The sequence below is a fragment of the Glycine soja genome, unplaced genomic scaffold, assembly GCF_004193775.1.
Source record: "Glycine soja cultivar W05 unplaced genomic scaffold, ASM419377v2 tig00015409_1_pilon, whole genome shotgun sequence".
Taxonomy (NCBI): domain Eukaryota; kingdom Viridiplantae; phylum Streptophyta; class Magnoliopsida; order Fabales; family Fabaceae; genus Glycine; species Glycine soja.
In genome coordinates, this window is record NW_021143707.1 from 24362 (window position 1) to 39355 (window position 14994).

Below are 14994 nucleotides of genomic sequence, written 5' to 3' on the forward strand. Positions count from 1 at the left end.
AAGTGCGTTCTTCCCTTATGATAACAATGATTAAAGTTTGGTTTTCAGGGAAAGAATGCAATGAGCAATGCAACCAATGAAAAGCACGGATGTATGCGAATGATGCATTGTTTGAGCTTTATCGTGACTTTCTTTGTTTTGCAGAGGAAAATGCAAGGATCATGCATGAGCGAACATGAAAATAGAAGGTGTACAAGAAACATGTTAGATGCAGATGCACGGTGAAGAAATGACTTATGCAAAATGCAATGCATGAAATGATAAGTGACAAATGCAGGAACGATACGTCCATTACGATGCCATGAAGAAATGCTTATGTAGAAACAAGCTTCAAGATGATAAACCAAACAATTTTGATGATGCCAAAAGCCCAAATGATTCATTCAAGACTTCAAGATCAAGCATCAAGAATCCAATCCAAGATTCAAGAGAAGAAATCAAGAAGCAATAAGTCAAGACTTCATATAGGATAAGTATTAAAATATTTTTTTTCAAAAATCAAATAGCACAGTTTTTTTTTACAAAGGAATTTTTTAAAATTTTCTAAGACACCAGAGTGATTACTCTCTGACAATCGATTACCAATTATCAGTAATCGATTACCAATGACCAGTTTGGTTTTCAAAATATTTTCAAATGGTTTGCAACGTTCCAAAATGATTTTCAAATAGTGTAATCGATTACACTATATTAATAATCGATTACAAGTAAATTTGAACGTTAGAATTCAAATCTAATTGTGAAGAGTCAAAGCTTTTCATAAAATACATTGTGTAATCAATTACACCTTTATGGTAATCGATTACTAGTGAACAGTTTTGAAGAAAAACTTAAGAGTTATAACTCTTAACATGGTTTTCTCTAAAGTCACAACTCTTCCAATGGTTTCTTTGACCAGATATGAAGAGTCTATAAAAGCATGACTTTAGCACACATTTAACATATGTATGATATTCTTCCAAACAATTCTTTTTCACAATCTTTCTCTAACCATTGCCCATTGCTTTTTTTTTTTTTTCCAAAAAGCTTTCTAAACTTCGTTTTTTCTGCTAGTAGAAATTCTGTAGAAAACAAAAGTCTGCTATCTTTTCTTCCTTCTCCCTCTTGCCAAAAGATTCAAAGGACTAACCGTCTGAGAATTCTTTTGATTCTTCCTCTTCCCTTTAAACAAATGATTTCAAAGGACTTACCGCGTGAGATATCTTTTGTTTCCCCTTACAAAGATTTAAGAGACTAACCGCCTAATAATTCTTTGTCTTAACACATTGGAGGGTACATCCTTTGTGGTACAAGTAGAGCGTACATCTACTTAGGTTGTAATACTGAGAACAAGAGAGGATACATCTCTTGTGGATCAGTTCAAGTGGAGTGTACATCCACTTCGTTGTTCAAAGAGAACAAGCGAGGGTACATCCCTTTTGGATCTTTGCTTGTAAAGAATTTTCCAAGGTTATTGGAAATCTCAAGAACCGATGGTTGCTTGGGGACTGGACGTAGGCACGGGTTGTTGCCGAACCAGTATAAATCTTGTGTTTGTTTTCTTCTTCCCTACACTCGTTATCTTTACGCTGTGTACATTTTAATTCCGCTTTACTTTTGTCTAAGTTATTGTTTCTGTTCTTTACTTTCCCATAACTTAGTAGTAAAGCCTAACTGAATCTAGTAACATTAAGAAGGATAAATTTTTAATTAGTCAAGACACATTAATAATTAATTCAACCCCTCCTTCTTAATTATTTTGAGGCCACTCGTTCCAACAGTTTATGCGATGCATGATATGAATGCATTTATGGACACGAGAGCCCGAAAAATCATCTCTTCTTACTTGCACATTTGGGGACGCAGTGGCCCATGTGTGCAATTAAGAAGGTGATATGGACCATTCGGCTTCCCGTGACAAAAGACGAGACCAACATACAACGCATGTGTGACGACATGATGCAGACGCGCAAAAGCACAACACGGGGATGTACACAGTATGACAATATCCACAAATAATCATACAGCAAAGACGAACATGACATTTAGGTTATATGCATAGCAGTGTTTAAAAGGCACACAGCGTGTTCGCTTCGTGTCCCTATTTTAGGGACCTAAACGGGAGGAACTAAAAAGCTTTTAGTGATAATTCCCAAGGTGGTCATATCTCTCTTGATGGTTTCTAGAGGTATCATCCCCTTCGAAAAACATATTGCGGCAGTAGGGACTACCAACAACAATATGTTATCAAAGAGAAAAACTCTAGATGAGGGTTCATTGTTATCAAGCAAGTCGGAGACCCAGCATGACCATAGATTCACTTCCACTCCCTATGTTCCCATGGACCCGGGTATAAGGCCCCTTTTCAACTCACCCTGTGTGCAAAAAGGTATTGGTGTTGTGTGCATCAAATGAATACATATTTATCTCATGCATATATTAAAACACGCTTACAACATCGAAAAAGTTTATACAAGAACATAAAGCAAAAAGGAAAACCATGAAAGGGAAAACACAACTTTTGCACAAAAGATTAATATGCCTAACTCTCTAAAAATAGTCCGCAGTGGAGTCGCTAACTGTCGCAACCTACCCTTCGGTGGAAGGGCGACGCGGGGCTCACGGGTGCGTCTTCCAAGGGAGGAAGGCGCGCGGAGTCGTCACCTACATTTATTCGAGGAAAACGTCGGAAAAACCGGAATGTGTGGTCTACGAACTTTAAGTGTGAAAGGTTCGCGAGTTGTTTTTACGCACAGGGAAGGTATTAGCACCCCACACGTCCGTCACAAGGGACGACAACCTCTAATCAAGTGTGCAAGACATGACTTCAAAATTTATGTATTTTTCCCTTTTTATGTTTTTTAGCTTTTTATGGGCCTTTTTGTATTTTTTCCTTTTTGTAGTCGACAAGGGTGTTTCCCTCACTCCTACGTATTCCTAATTGCGATGAGAAAATCACACCTACGTAGTTCTTTCAAAACTAAACGTTGGTTCAGTTGTTTTGATCTTTTTCTGCAAGATCGATTTAAATCGAACAAAAGTCGTTTTAAGGCGTTGGACCATTAAACGATCTTTTGATTTTTTTTGAAAGGAGAGAAACGTTAAGGCGTTGGACCATTAACGATCTCTTAGGGTGAAAGAAGAGAAACGTTAAGGCATTGGACCATTAACTGTGGAAGCAAGTTTCATGATGATGAACCAAGAAATTTTGATGATGCCAAAAGCCCAAGTGATTGATTCAAGACTTCAAGATCAAGCATCAAGAATACAATCCAAGATTCAAGATTCAAGAGAAGAAATCAAGAAGCAACAAGTCAAGACTTCATATAGGATAAGTATTAAAAGATTTTTTCAAAAACCAAATAGCACAGTTTTGTTTTACAAAAGAATTTTCTCAAATTTTCTAAATTACCAGAGTGATCACTCTCTAGCAATCACCAGTTATCAATAATCGATTACCAGAGACCAGTTTGGTTTTCAAAATGTTTTCAAATGATTTATAACGTTCCAAAATGATTTTCAAATAGTGTAATCGATTACACTATATTAGTAATCGATTACAATTGAATCTGAACGTTGGAATTCAAATCCAATTGTGAAGAGTCACAACTTTTCATAAAACACATTGTGTAATCGATTACACCTTTTTGATAATCGATTACCAGTGAACAGTTTTGAAGAAAAACTTAAGAGTTATAACTCTTAACATGGTTTTCTCTAAAGTCACAACTCTTCCAATGGTTTCTTTGACCAGACATGAAGAGTCTATAAAAGCATGACTTTGGCACACGTTTAACACATGTATGATATTCTTCCAAACAATTCTTTTTCACAATCTTTCTCTAACCATTGCCCATTGCTTTTTCTTTGCCAAAACGCTTTCAAAACTTTGTTTGAAAACTTTGTTTTTTCTGCCAGTGGAAATTCTGCAGAAAACAAAAGTGTGCTATCTTTTTTTCCTTCTCCCTCTTGCCAAAAGATTCAAAGGACTAACCACCTGAAAATTCTTTTGATTCTCCCTAACACTTAAATGCTATAAGTGTAATCGACCCGGTCACATAAAGGCACACTGCCCCATAAATGAATCATGGCCAGAGAAGAAAAGTCATGAAGAAAGAAGATCCAAGAAGGCGTATATTGCTTGGGATGACAATGACTCATCCGATGGTTCGGAGAAGGAGATCAACCTTCTATCCAAGGACTATGAGAGTGATGAGAACATCTCTCAAGAAGATTAAGCAAAAAGCAAAAGTCTGACTTCCATCTTTGAAGATCTAAGCACTTAAATCATGAAAAAGGTAACATCAAAACCATTCTCTTTTAAATTAAGTTGGTTGAAACTTTCCTTTCAATTAACTTGTTTATATGATGACTAACAAAATTTTATTTGTTTGTCTTGATTGATTGCTATTATGAGTATGTGCTTATATGTTTGATTGAGTTATTTTCTTTCTCAAAGCATGAAGTTTATTATTAAAACAAATACTTGATAATGCCTATGATTCTTGCATGATTTTTAGTATGATATGTGAATTACTTGCTTAAAAGTCATTCATAAAGCTTTTTCAAAAATCTATTATGTTATATATGTATATTTATTTTCATATAAGAGTTTTTAGATATAAAGTATTTTGACCCCCTTTAAAATCCGTTCACCCTAAGAATTCATTTAGCACTTAGTTCTCCTAAAATGCTCTCTGGTAATCGATTACCACAATGTGTAATCGATTACAGCAATGCAGACTAAGTGTAATCGATTACAAAAAGATGTAATCAATTACAACACGTCCCTGATGCTTATAAATTCAAATTTAAGAATTCACAAAACTGCAACTTCGTCTCTCTCGCGAAACCCTTATTCCCAAATTTTCTTTCTGCCATAACTTACTCATTTCTTATCCAAATCACGTCCCACAAAGCCCAAAATTCATCTTTTTTTCATTCTCTTTCATTTCAAATGATTTAAATTTCGAATAAGTCTCTCAAATGGCAGAACCATCAAAGAAGCGCAAAGGTTCTTTGAGTAGAAGCCAACGACACTCTAAGGCTCAGGATACTCCAATTCCTTCCTCCATTTCCTCCTCCTCATTGTTCTCATCGGAAGAACAACGTACACGGTACACTAACCTCTTCTCCTCTCGTTCTATCATTGACCCTAAGTTCATAGATATGGATTTCTTTTCTGATGAGAGTTTCGAATGCATTCAAACATTTCATAACTCAAATCTCATTCCCTTTATGTCTTTAAAACTGACTGTGTATTCTGAATTGGTAAAAGCCTTTTATTCTAACCTTGAAATTCAAGAAAGTAACTTGATTTCTGAGGTCTATGGGATAAAGATGGTCATTGACCAATCCCTCTTATATGATTTGACCCAATTGTCTAGTGACGGTGTACCATTTGAAGGTGCACTGGATGATGATTGGAAGTTTGATTTTTCTGTGCATGATGCCCGTCGGTTGGTTTGCACCAACCAAGCGGATATGACCGGAAGGCTGCTTGCCGGTTCATTGGCTCTTGAAAGCCGCATCCTCCATTATCTAATTGTCCGTATCCTACTCCCAAGATCTTCAAACCTTGCACATGTTTCTGAAGAAGATCTAATAGTCATGTGGCCCTTTCATACCGGCCGACAAATTCATTGGGCACATCTAGTCCGGTATTGCATGCATAAGGCATTGTGATTAAATGCTCCTTTGCCCTATCCTCACTTAGTTACTTTGTTCCTTCAACATTTTAACACCCCTCTTGATTCTGAACCTTATGTTCCAATCAAGAGATCTTTCTTGATCAGTGCTGCTGTGGTTGCCTCCTTTGGTTACCGCAAAGAGCGTGATGGCTCTTTGGTAAAAAATGGTGCTCAACCAAATGATGATGAAGGACACTTACCGGTTGAAGGAGACTCTTCTCTCCTTCAGAGTATTTTGGACAGGTTTGATGGACTTCAAACCTATGTTGGCGAGAGGTTTGACTCCTTGGAACGTCAAGTGGACACATGATTCGAGGAGATGAACTCAAGGATTGCAAAGGTTGAAGAAGATGTCACCATCATTCGCGACTGCCTTGATTTACCTCCACCACCACCATCAGTTTAAACATTACTATTATTATTAGTATTTTGATTTCTAGTCGTGTATTTGGCTATGTTTTGAAACACTTATTAGTATGTTACTTTCTAATTTAGTTGTTTTAATTTAGTTATCTTGGATAACTCTCTAAATTATCTTACATTATAGTTTATGAATGAATTATTATCATACTTGCTAAGTTTATGCATGCATTATTGTCTTCCTTGCTTGGATGATTATGGATGAATGTATGATTTTATGTCTTTATACGCACTTTGGCTTTTTGTTGATGCCAAAGGCGGAGAGAAAGTTGGGATTAAATCAAGAACTCATATAATTAAATAACTTAATTTCAAGTAAAGCTTAAACTCAAAAACAAAGGGGGAGAATTATGTGAGTGATCGATTAGAAGATAGAGCTTGTATGCGTTTCTTGATTTCAGGTTTGTCATCATAAAAAAAGGGGAGATTGTAGAAGCAAGTTTCATGATGAACCAAACAATTTTGATGATGCCAAAAGCCCAAGTGATTGATTCAAGACTTCAAGATCAAGCATCAAGAATACAATCCAAGATTCAAGATTCAAGACAAGAAATCAAGAAGCAACAAGTCAAGACTTCATATAGGATAACTATTAAAAGATTTTTTCAAAAATCAAATAGCACAGTTTTGTTTTACAAAAGAATTTGCTCAAATTTTCTAAGTTACCAAAGTGATTACTCTCTGGTAATCGATTACCAGTGACCAGTTTAGTTTTCAAAATGTTTTCAAATGATTTATAAGGTTCCAGAATGATTTTCAAATAGTGTAATCGATTACATTATATTAGTAATCGATTACAAGTGAATCTGAACATTGGAATTCAAATCCAATTGTGAAGAGTCACAACTTTTCATAAAACACATTGTGTAATCAATTACACCTTTGTGGTAATCGATTACCAGTGAACAGTTTTGAAGAAAAAGTTAAGAGTTATAACTCTTAACATGGTTTTCTCTAAAATCACAACTCTTCCAATGGTTTCTTTGACCAGACATGAAGAGTCTATAAAAGCATGACTTTGGCACACGTTTAACATATGTATGATATTCTTCCAAACAATTCTTTTTCACAATCTTTCTCTAACCATTGCCCATTGCTTTTTCTTTGCCAAAACGCTTTCAAAACTTTGTTTCAAAACTTTGTTTTTTCTGCCAGTGGAAATTCTGTAGAAAACAAAAGTGTGCTATCTTTTTTCCCTTCTCCCTCTTGCCAAAAGATTCAAAGGAATAACCGCTTGAGAATTCTTTTGATTCTCCCATTTCCCTTTAAACAAAAGATTTCAAAGGACTAACCGCCTGGGATATCTTTTGTTTCCCCTTACAAAGTTTCAAGGGACTAACCGCCTAAGAATTCTTTGTCTTAACACATTGGAGCGTACATCCTTTGGGGTACAAGTAGAGCGTACATTTACTTGGGTTGTGATACTGAGAACAAGAGAGGGTACATCTCTTGTGCATCAGTTCAAGTGGAGCGTACATCCACTTGGTTGTTCAAAGAGAACAAGGGAGGGTACATCCCTTGTGGATCTTTGCTTGTAAAGGATTTTACAAGGTTATTAGAAATCTCAAGAACCGGTGGTTGCTTGGGGACTGGGCGTAGGCACGGGTTGTTGCCGAACCAGTATAAATCTTGTGTTTGTCTTCTTCTTCCCTACACTCTTTAATTTCCGCTGTGTACTTTTTATTTCCGCTTTACTTTTGTCTAAGTTATTGTTTCTATTCTTTACTTTCTCATAACTTAGTAGTAAAGCCTAATTGAATCTAGTAATATTAAGAAGGATAAATTTTAATTAGTCAAGACACATTAATCATTAATTCAACCCCCCTTCTTAATTATTCTGAGGCCACTCGATCCAACATTAACGATCTCTTGTTTTTCTGAAAGGAGAGAAACGTTAAGACGTTGGACCATTAACAATCTCTTGGGGTGGTCGACAAAAGTGGGGTTTTTGCTCCTACGTATCCTCAATTGCGATGAGGAACTCAGACTTAAGTAGTTCTTGCAAAAGCGGTAAAGTTATGGGTTGATTTTATACTTTTGAATGGTCCATGTTAACCGATAAAAGCAAAGAGGTCCGTTTAAGGCGTTGGACCTTAAAACGGTTTTAAGTGACTTTTGCGGACAAAGCTTGATTTGTGAGTTGATTTTAGACTTAGTTTCACTTTGGTTATTAGTCAATTCATTCAAGGAAACTTCCAAAGAAAAATGTCCGATTGATTTTTTTGATTACTTTATTCAAAGATATTTTGATTATTTTATTATTATTTTTTTCAAGATATTTTGATTATTTTGCATTTTTTTATTTAACCGAGGTTACAACATGAACGATCGGTTGGATTTTATTTTAACAGTGATTAAACGAGATTACAACACAAATGATCGGTTGAAATTCATTTTATTAGGCGAGATAACGACTTAAACGATCGGTTAAAGCTCGTTAAAAACGGAAGAAAAGAAAATCGAAAGTGAACGAGATAAGATGAAAGCAAACAAAATAAGAAATGAATTGAAAGTCTCAGATTCGAACACTTACCGATTGAAGACCGAAGAACGAACGAAGAACGGTGAAGAACGATGGAAAATCTTCACGGATTTGTTCACGAAAATGTCTCGGAACTGTTACGGAAGCACCTCGGCTTGGATTTTCTTCATGAAAACACATTTTTTTTCACCAAAAACAGCTGAAATGCATAGCATAGGGGTCAGGGACCCTTGAAACTCAGCCTCCTCCCCCTATTTATAGGAGAAATGGGGAGGTGCTTGCCGCCCAGAAGCTTCTTGAGGAAGATTTCTGAGCGCACTCAATTACTAAGTTCACCCCCCTTTTCGTACTTTACAGAAAAGTTATGGAAGCCTTACGGAAGCATTTTGGACTTGATTTTCCTCTTTTTTCTCTTCCCTTTCACCAATATTAAGTGAAATATGTTAACCCAAGATTTTCGGAAATTTTACGCAAGCATTACGGAAGCCCCAAATGCCCCAGACGCCATTGTTTAAATAAATGGAGGTGGTTGCCGCCCAAAGGCTTCTTGAGAAAGATTTCTGAACGCACCCCATAATTTATAAGTTCACCCCCCTTCTAGAATGTTCTGGATGAAGTTTCCTGAGTGCACCCCCATGTTTGATAAATTCACTCCCACTTTTGTGTTTTTGGCTATTTTCTTTTTGAAAGGTCCTGAAACTTTACGGATCCCATGACAATGGGTATTAAACATTTTGAAGTGGTCAAACAGATGTCGCATGCTGACAAACAATGGTCCCCAGACGAAATTAGTGTATGACAACACCTTAGCTAACATCGGCTGAAAAATAATCATGCCCGATATTGGCTAAAAAATAGCTTTGGCTAATGTTGACTGGAAAACCTAGTTAACGTTGGCTGAAAAGCTAGCCATGATCGATGTCAGTAGAAAAAATCTAGTCAACATCGGGCAAAACACCATTTGTCGACATCAACTGAAAAAACTTGGATGACAATGGCAAAAAAAATCCTTGGCCGACGTTAGCAAAAAATTCCCATGAATGACGTCAGCGAGAAAATAACCCTAACCAACATTATCTAAAAAAAATCTTAATCAATATCGTCAAAAAATAGCTTAGGTTGACATGATACAAAAAAATTATGACAGAAAAATCTTCGGACAACGTCAGTGAAAAACAACTTATGTTGATGTCGACCGTAAAAAATTTGGTCACCCGTAGTTGCGAGTGTTGAGCGAGAATCAGTCGTGAGCAAGAACGTCGTGAGTTAGAGTGAGCATCTCCGAAAAAAGAATTTCAAATTCTATAATTTTTTAGAGAATTTAAAATCTCACTGTTTTAGTCAATCAAATTGATTCATAAAAATACCAAAAATTAAATGTCCTTTCAAATATTCTATCCAAACAAGACATTTTATCATGAATCCTTTAAAATTCCTTGAAAAAATGAATTCTCCTGTTGAATTGCTCCATCCAAACACACTACTGAATTTATAATTCATGTTATTTTCTTCCATGAAAGTTGCTTATAATTTCATTTCTAATATATTTATTTCTTAAATTCTATAATTATAGTGCTTGGGGAGTCTAAATTTAAAACGGGATCAAAATAGCGCACCAAGTACACTGAAAAATATCACAAAAGGTTCAAATATTTAAATGTCTGATTAAATAAGGGAAATAAAACTATATTTGAATTACAATAACAGTAATGCCAAAATAATTGAATTACAATAACAATTTTTAACAAGTAAGAAAAACTATATTTTGGGTCGAACTTATATTTGGATTCCAAATATGTATTCTTTGATAATGATGGAAAGAATTTGAAAACAGACTTCATTACAAACCATGTTACTTACAATAGTAATATATTTATCAAAGCAGGACAAGATTACATCTGCTGGGAAGAATATAAAAGAATGAAATTGGTATTTCTACAAAATTGTCAATTTCTATACAATTGTTTTTACAGTGAATTTACTGCTCAGACAAATAAATTCATCCTTATCACCATCTGCTTCAAGAGGAAATAGATGGGATAATACAACTCCAATGTTGAAAGGAAACATGTCAAGAGGATGCCACCTTGGGTACCTCCAACCATTTCCACACCATCAGCAAACCACTCTCATCTCCAGTGAAGAAGAGGCCACCAGGACCTAACTCAATCAATGCCACATCTTTCTTGGCAAACAAACGTCCCCTCTCTGAAAATCTGTTGAAAAAACATCATCAGAGGATGCAACAAAAAAATAAGAAATATTACCATGACGGAGGTACAGTAACAAAAAGAAACGTGAATAATTTAGATTTACTTACGATGGCAATTCATACATGTGAACTGAATTGTCTCTGCACGAGGAAAATAATATTGGCTTTCCCTCTGCATCAGGCATCCCAAAAAGTGAAACAACACCCTGTAATATAAAAAAATCATCAACTTAGGAGATTGACCAACTCGTCAGCATTATAAGAAATATCAGCTTGACTTCTTACACATGAAAATAAAACCAAATGATATTTCAACACATAAGATTAAGTCAACGCTTACATTTTCTTCGGTGTGTGTATATATCACTTCCAAAGATCCTGCTTCAATGCAAGCCCAGACTTTAATTGTGCGGTCAGATGAACTTGACAACAGATATTGATCCCAACAGATAAGGGATGTGACTGCGTCAGTATGATCATTTAGTGTCATTGTACACTGTAATGTATCCATGTCCCAGACCTGAAGAAGACAAAATAACAACATCCGGTCGTTATAGGACAGTTCAAAGAAAATTACATATCCTTTTCTCAGAAAAAATTCTCATGTTAATAAAGAAAAATAGAATCCTCAACAACAGACATACCTTTATGCTTTGGTCCATGGACCCGGAGTACAGCATCTTGCATCCAACCGCCAGACAAACCACTGCTTTAGTGTGCCCAGTGAGTGACGCAACCAGTTCAAAAGGAGAATCGGCTTTAGAGCTTCCTCTCCAAGCAAAAATGACACCATCCTGAAATTTTAAATAAATCAAATTTTAACTCACCGCAGAAAAAAAGAATTCGGTTAGGGGAATATCATTGGACAATATTAATAACATGGTTAGTTACCTCTGCACCAGCAAAGAGTGTATTGTTGCCAACAGTCATGGCACGGACTCGGCCTTTGGGTCCATCAAGAGTAAACTCTGACATGGTCTGGATATTCCAAGCCTTCACAACAACCACAGCCACATAATCAGTTTGCATGTACTACTCCTATGATTAGACATTATCATACATCAAAACAAAACAATGACAGATAAGAGCTTACCTTGACAGCATTTTGCAGACCAACAAAAATCCATGACCCCTCACTGATCAAAGAGGTAACCTCAGCACCAAGATTGATGACTTTAGCACATTGACCAGTATGGCAGTCCCATATCCTAACTGTCCCATCAGTGCTGCCAGAATAAAGTTTGTCGGATCCAACAGGAATTGCGATGCCAGTGATAACCTGTTGTCAAAAGCTTTAATTTAACTACTACAAAAAAATATTAACATGATGCGGAGGCTCACAAATTCTAGCATTTCCTAGGAAACTAGGGAAGAGAATGCTTTTTCAAAAAACACTTATTCCGTTATTCTAGCATATAGTTACATTATAAAACTCTATGACTGTAATCAATAATTGTTAAACCATTAGTCAATTATTAAGTCAGATATCAATTTTGATTTAATCATTATGCTAAAAATGAACTATGAAAGAACTTTAAATATAATTTTGGTGTGTTAAATACTAAATGGAGGTTCAAGAGTCAAGTACCTTCTTATGTTCTTGAAGTTTCGTTACTGTGGAAAACCCATCACCACGAAACCATGAATGCAGATACAGGCATTGTTCACCATGTACACAATTGTTGTTGATCCAGTATTTACATATCCTTGGTGATGATTTCTTGAAAGCCTTAGCAACCCTTGTTGCATCTCCTCTATCTCCATTATCTCTAAGCAATGCTTTCTTTGAACCATATTTCGGGGTATTCTCAGAGGAGGAATGGGGCTTTTTTCCGTAGCTATATGCAGTATTCCCATAACCACAAGCAGCAGGTGGAGATGGTGTCTCTATGTGCACAAATCTGCATGGATTTCTGTTACATTTTCCAGCTCTCCAATAAGAGCATGTTGTTCTACCAATGCGCTCAGTCCTTCGTGCAAACTTTGTATCCATGATATTCTAAAAAACAAACATGGCATTGTAATGACATCCCAGATCAGGTACTGCATCCTATCAATAAAATTCTCCATGGCTCATGCTTTCAGTCATTAACTCAATGATTAAATCCCAGCCATAGACTTAATTCTTCATCCAAAACCCAAAACCTTTTGGCTCCCAAATTTTCCATTCCCAAAATAACAATCGTAAAGCAAGTGATGAACAGAAACAAAACTATGTTGATCGAGGAAGATCAACAACATCAATATCAAAATCCATTGAAGACTTGGATCAAAGACCAATAATTTAACCCTGATCAGCAACGTCAATAGAGACTCTCCCAAAACCCCAAATTATGGTATCGCCGATCCTTATGAAAACCCCGATAATAAATAAATTGAAAGGAACCCTAAACGCGAAACCCTATATTTGCATCGTGGAAGCGCAGAAAACTTCACTGAGATAAATGAAGTCGGATAGAACATAGATTCTCGCAGATCATCCATCACAAACCCTAAAAGAAGTATTAGATTTTCGCGTTCGGAGAAACAAACCTGAGTGGTAGAAACGTAGCAAAAGCTTCAGAATTCAACTCTCTTGATTTGTTGGAACGATTGTTGAGAGAAAGAACTGAGAGCAAAATAAGGCTTCTATTTTCTTAATAAAACGTTGGTGTATGTTGCGAATGTTGTGTGCTTATTTATAGTTTCTCTGTTAGCTTGTAAAGCACGCAACAATAAGATGAGATATAGGATTTTTTTTATTTTAGTTTTATAAAAAGACATTTGCAGTCATATAAGGATAAATTAAGGCTTAAAAAAAGACAGTTATTTTCTTTCAAAAAAAATAATTATTTCTGAAATTTAATATTTTGAAGATAGTTTGAATTTACTTATGAAAATATTTGTTTTGAGTTTCAATTTATAAAATTATTTCTAGTGTGTGAAGTTACCTTTTGTTTGGATTAAAAAATTTAAAATTCTAGGGAATTTGGAATGTCTAGAATTTAATTTGTTTTGATTTTAATTTCTTTTATTTTTTAAATGCTTTGTTTAGATAAATCAATTCATACTTCTTCAATTTTAAATTCTTTGTTTTGATAACGCAATTTAATTTTCTCCATATGCAAAATTTCAATTTTATATTTTAAATAGATAAAATTTTAATATTAAACTTTATAGAAAACAAACACAATCTAATTTTAAAATATTAATTAAAAAATATTTTTCAATTTTTAATAATTTAAAAATAGAAAATATTTATAATTTTAACTATGGTTGTTTTGTCTGACCACAATCGGTGATGTTTTAAAATTGACATCAACCAAGATTATTTTTTGACTAATATCAAATGGGATTTTTTTGTCAGAGTATGCCGGAAATATTTGTCTGTTAGACAAGTGACCTCAGATATCTTAAGAAGTGAGATTGAATTAAGATATCAAAAACTATTTCCCTAATTAAAATTTTAACTCTCCATTTTAAAATTCTCAATGTACCCTTATTATGAATTACTTAACAAGACAATTTAAATTAAACTTATTTTATGCAAAAGATAAAAAACAATAAATAAAAGAAGTTTAAGGGAAGAGAAAGTGCAAACTCAGTTAGTTTATACTGGTTCGGCCACGCCTTGTGTCAATTCCTTTTACAATGTCTGAACTACACAAGGACAACTCTTCCTTTGTGTTCAGATAACCTTACAACAAGAGACCCTCGGTCTCTTAATCAATTCTCGTGAATAAGAAAAGGAAGAAGAAGAATTATCTCTTTTAAGAGAAAGATGATATAATGAAGATCACTCAATGATTCCTTATTGAATTTGCAAGTGTTTTGGCCAAGGAATGTTTTAGAGGATAAGACAATTTTGTTTTTGAGAGGATGAGACTCTTTGTGTAGAAAAACTCTAAGGAAATTCGTGTCCCAAGTCACCCATTTATAGGCTTTTGAAAGCTATTAAAAAAACTCTTGAACAGATGTGACTCTTGAGAGTTATTTTCGAAAATTCCTCCTAGTAATCGATTACAAGCATTGTGTAATCGATTACAGGCTTTAAAATTTGAATTCAAATTTTTAATAGCTGTTATAAACAGTTTCAACTGCTGGTAATTGATTAAAAGAATTGTGTAATCGATTACATGCTTTCAAAAATATTTAAAAACATTTCAGAAAGCGTTTTGGCCACTGATAATCGATTACATCCTCTGGTAATCGATTACCAGAGAGTAAATACC

General features: G+C 35.0%; 1 protein-coding gene across 1 annotated transcript; it reads right to left on the minus strand.

Moving 5' to 3' along the window:
* Nucleotides 1-10425: 10425 nt before the first annotated feature.
* Nucleotides 10426-13407, minus strand: LOC114404269 (zinc finger CCCH domain-containing protein 48-like). Its single transcript, XM_028367316.1, has 8 exons — nucleotides 13316-13407; nucleotides 12372-12782; nucleotides 11877-12062; nucleotides 11675-11776; nucleotides 11428-11577; nucleotides 11124-11303; nucleotides 10892-10989; nucleotides 10426-10787 (listed from the first exon to the last, which is right to left on the minus strand). Exons 2-8 carry the CDS (start codon nucleotides 12774-12776, stop codon nucleotides 10643-10645), a joined length of 1266 nt encoding a protein of 421 aa, XP_028223117.1. The 5' UTR covers nucleotides 12777-12782; nucleotides 13316-13407; the 3' UTR covers nucleotides 10426-10642.
* Between the last annotated feature and the right edge of the window lie 1587 nt (nucleotides 13408-14994).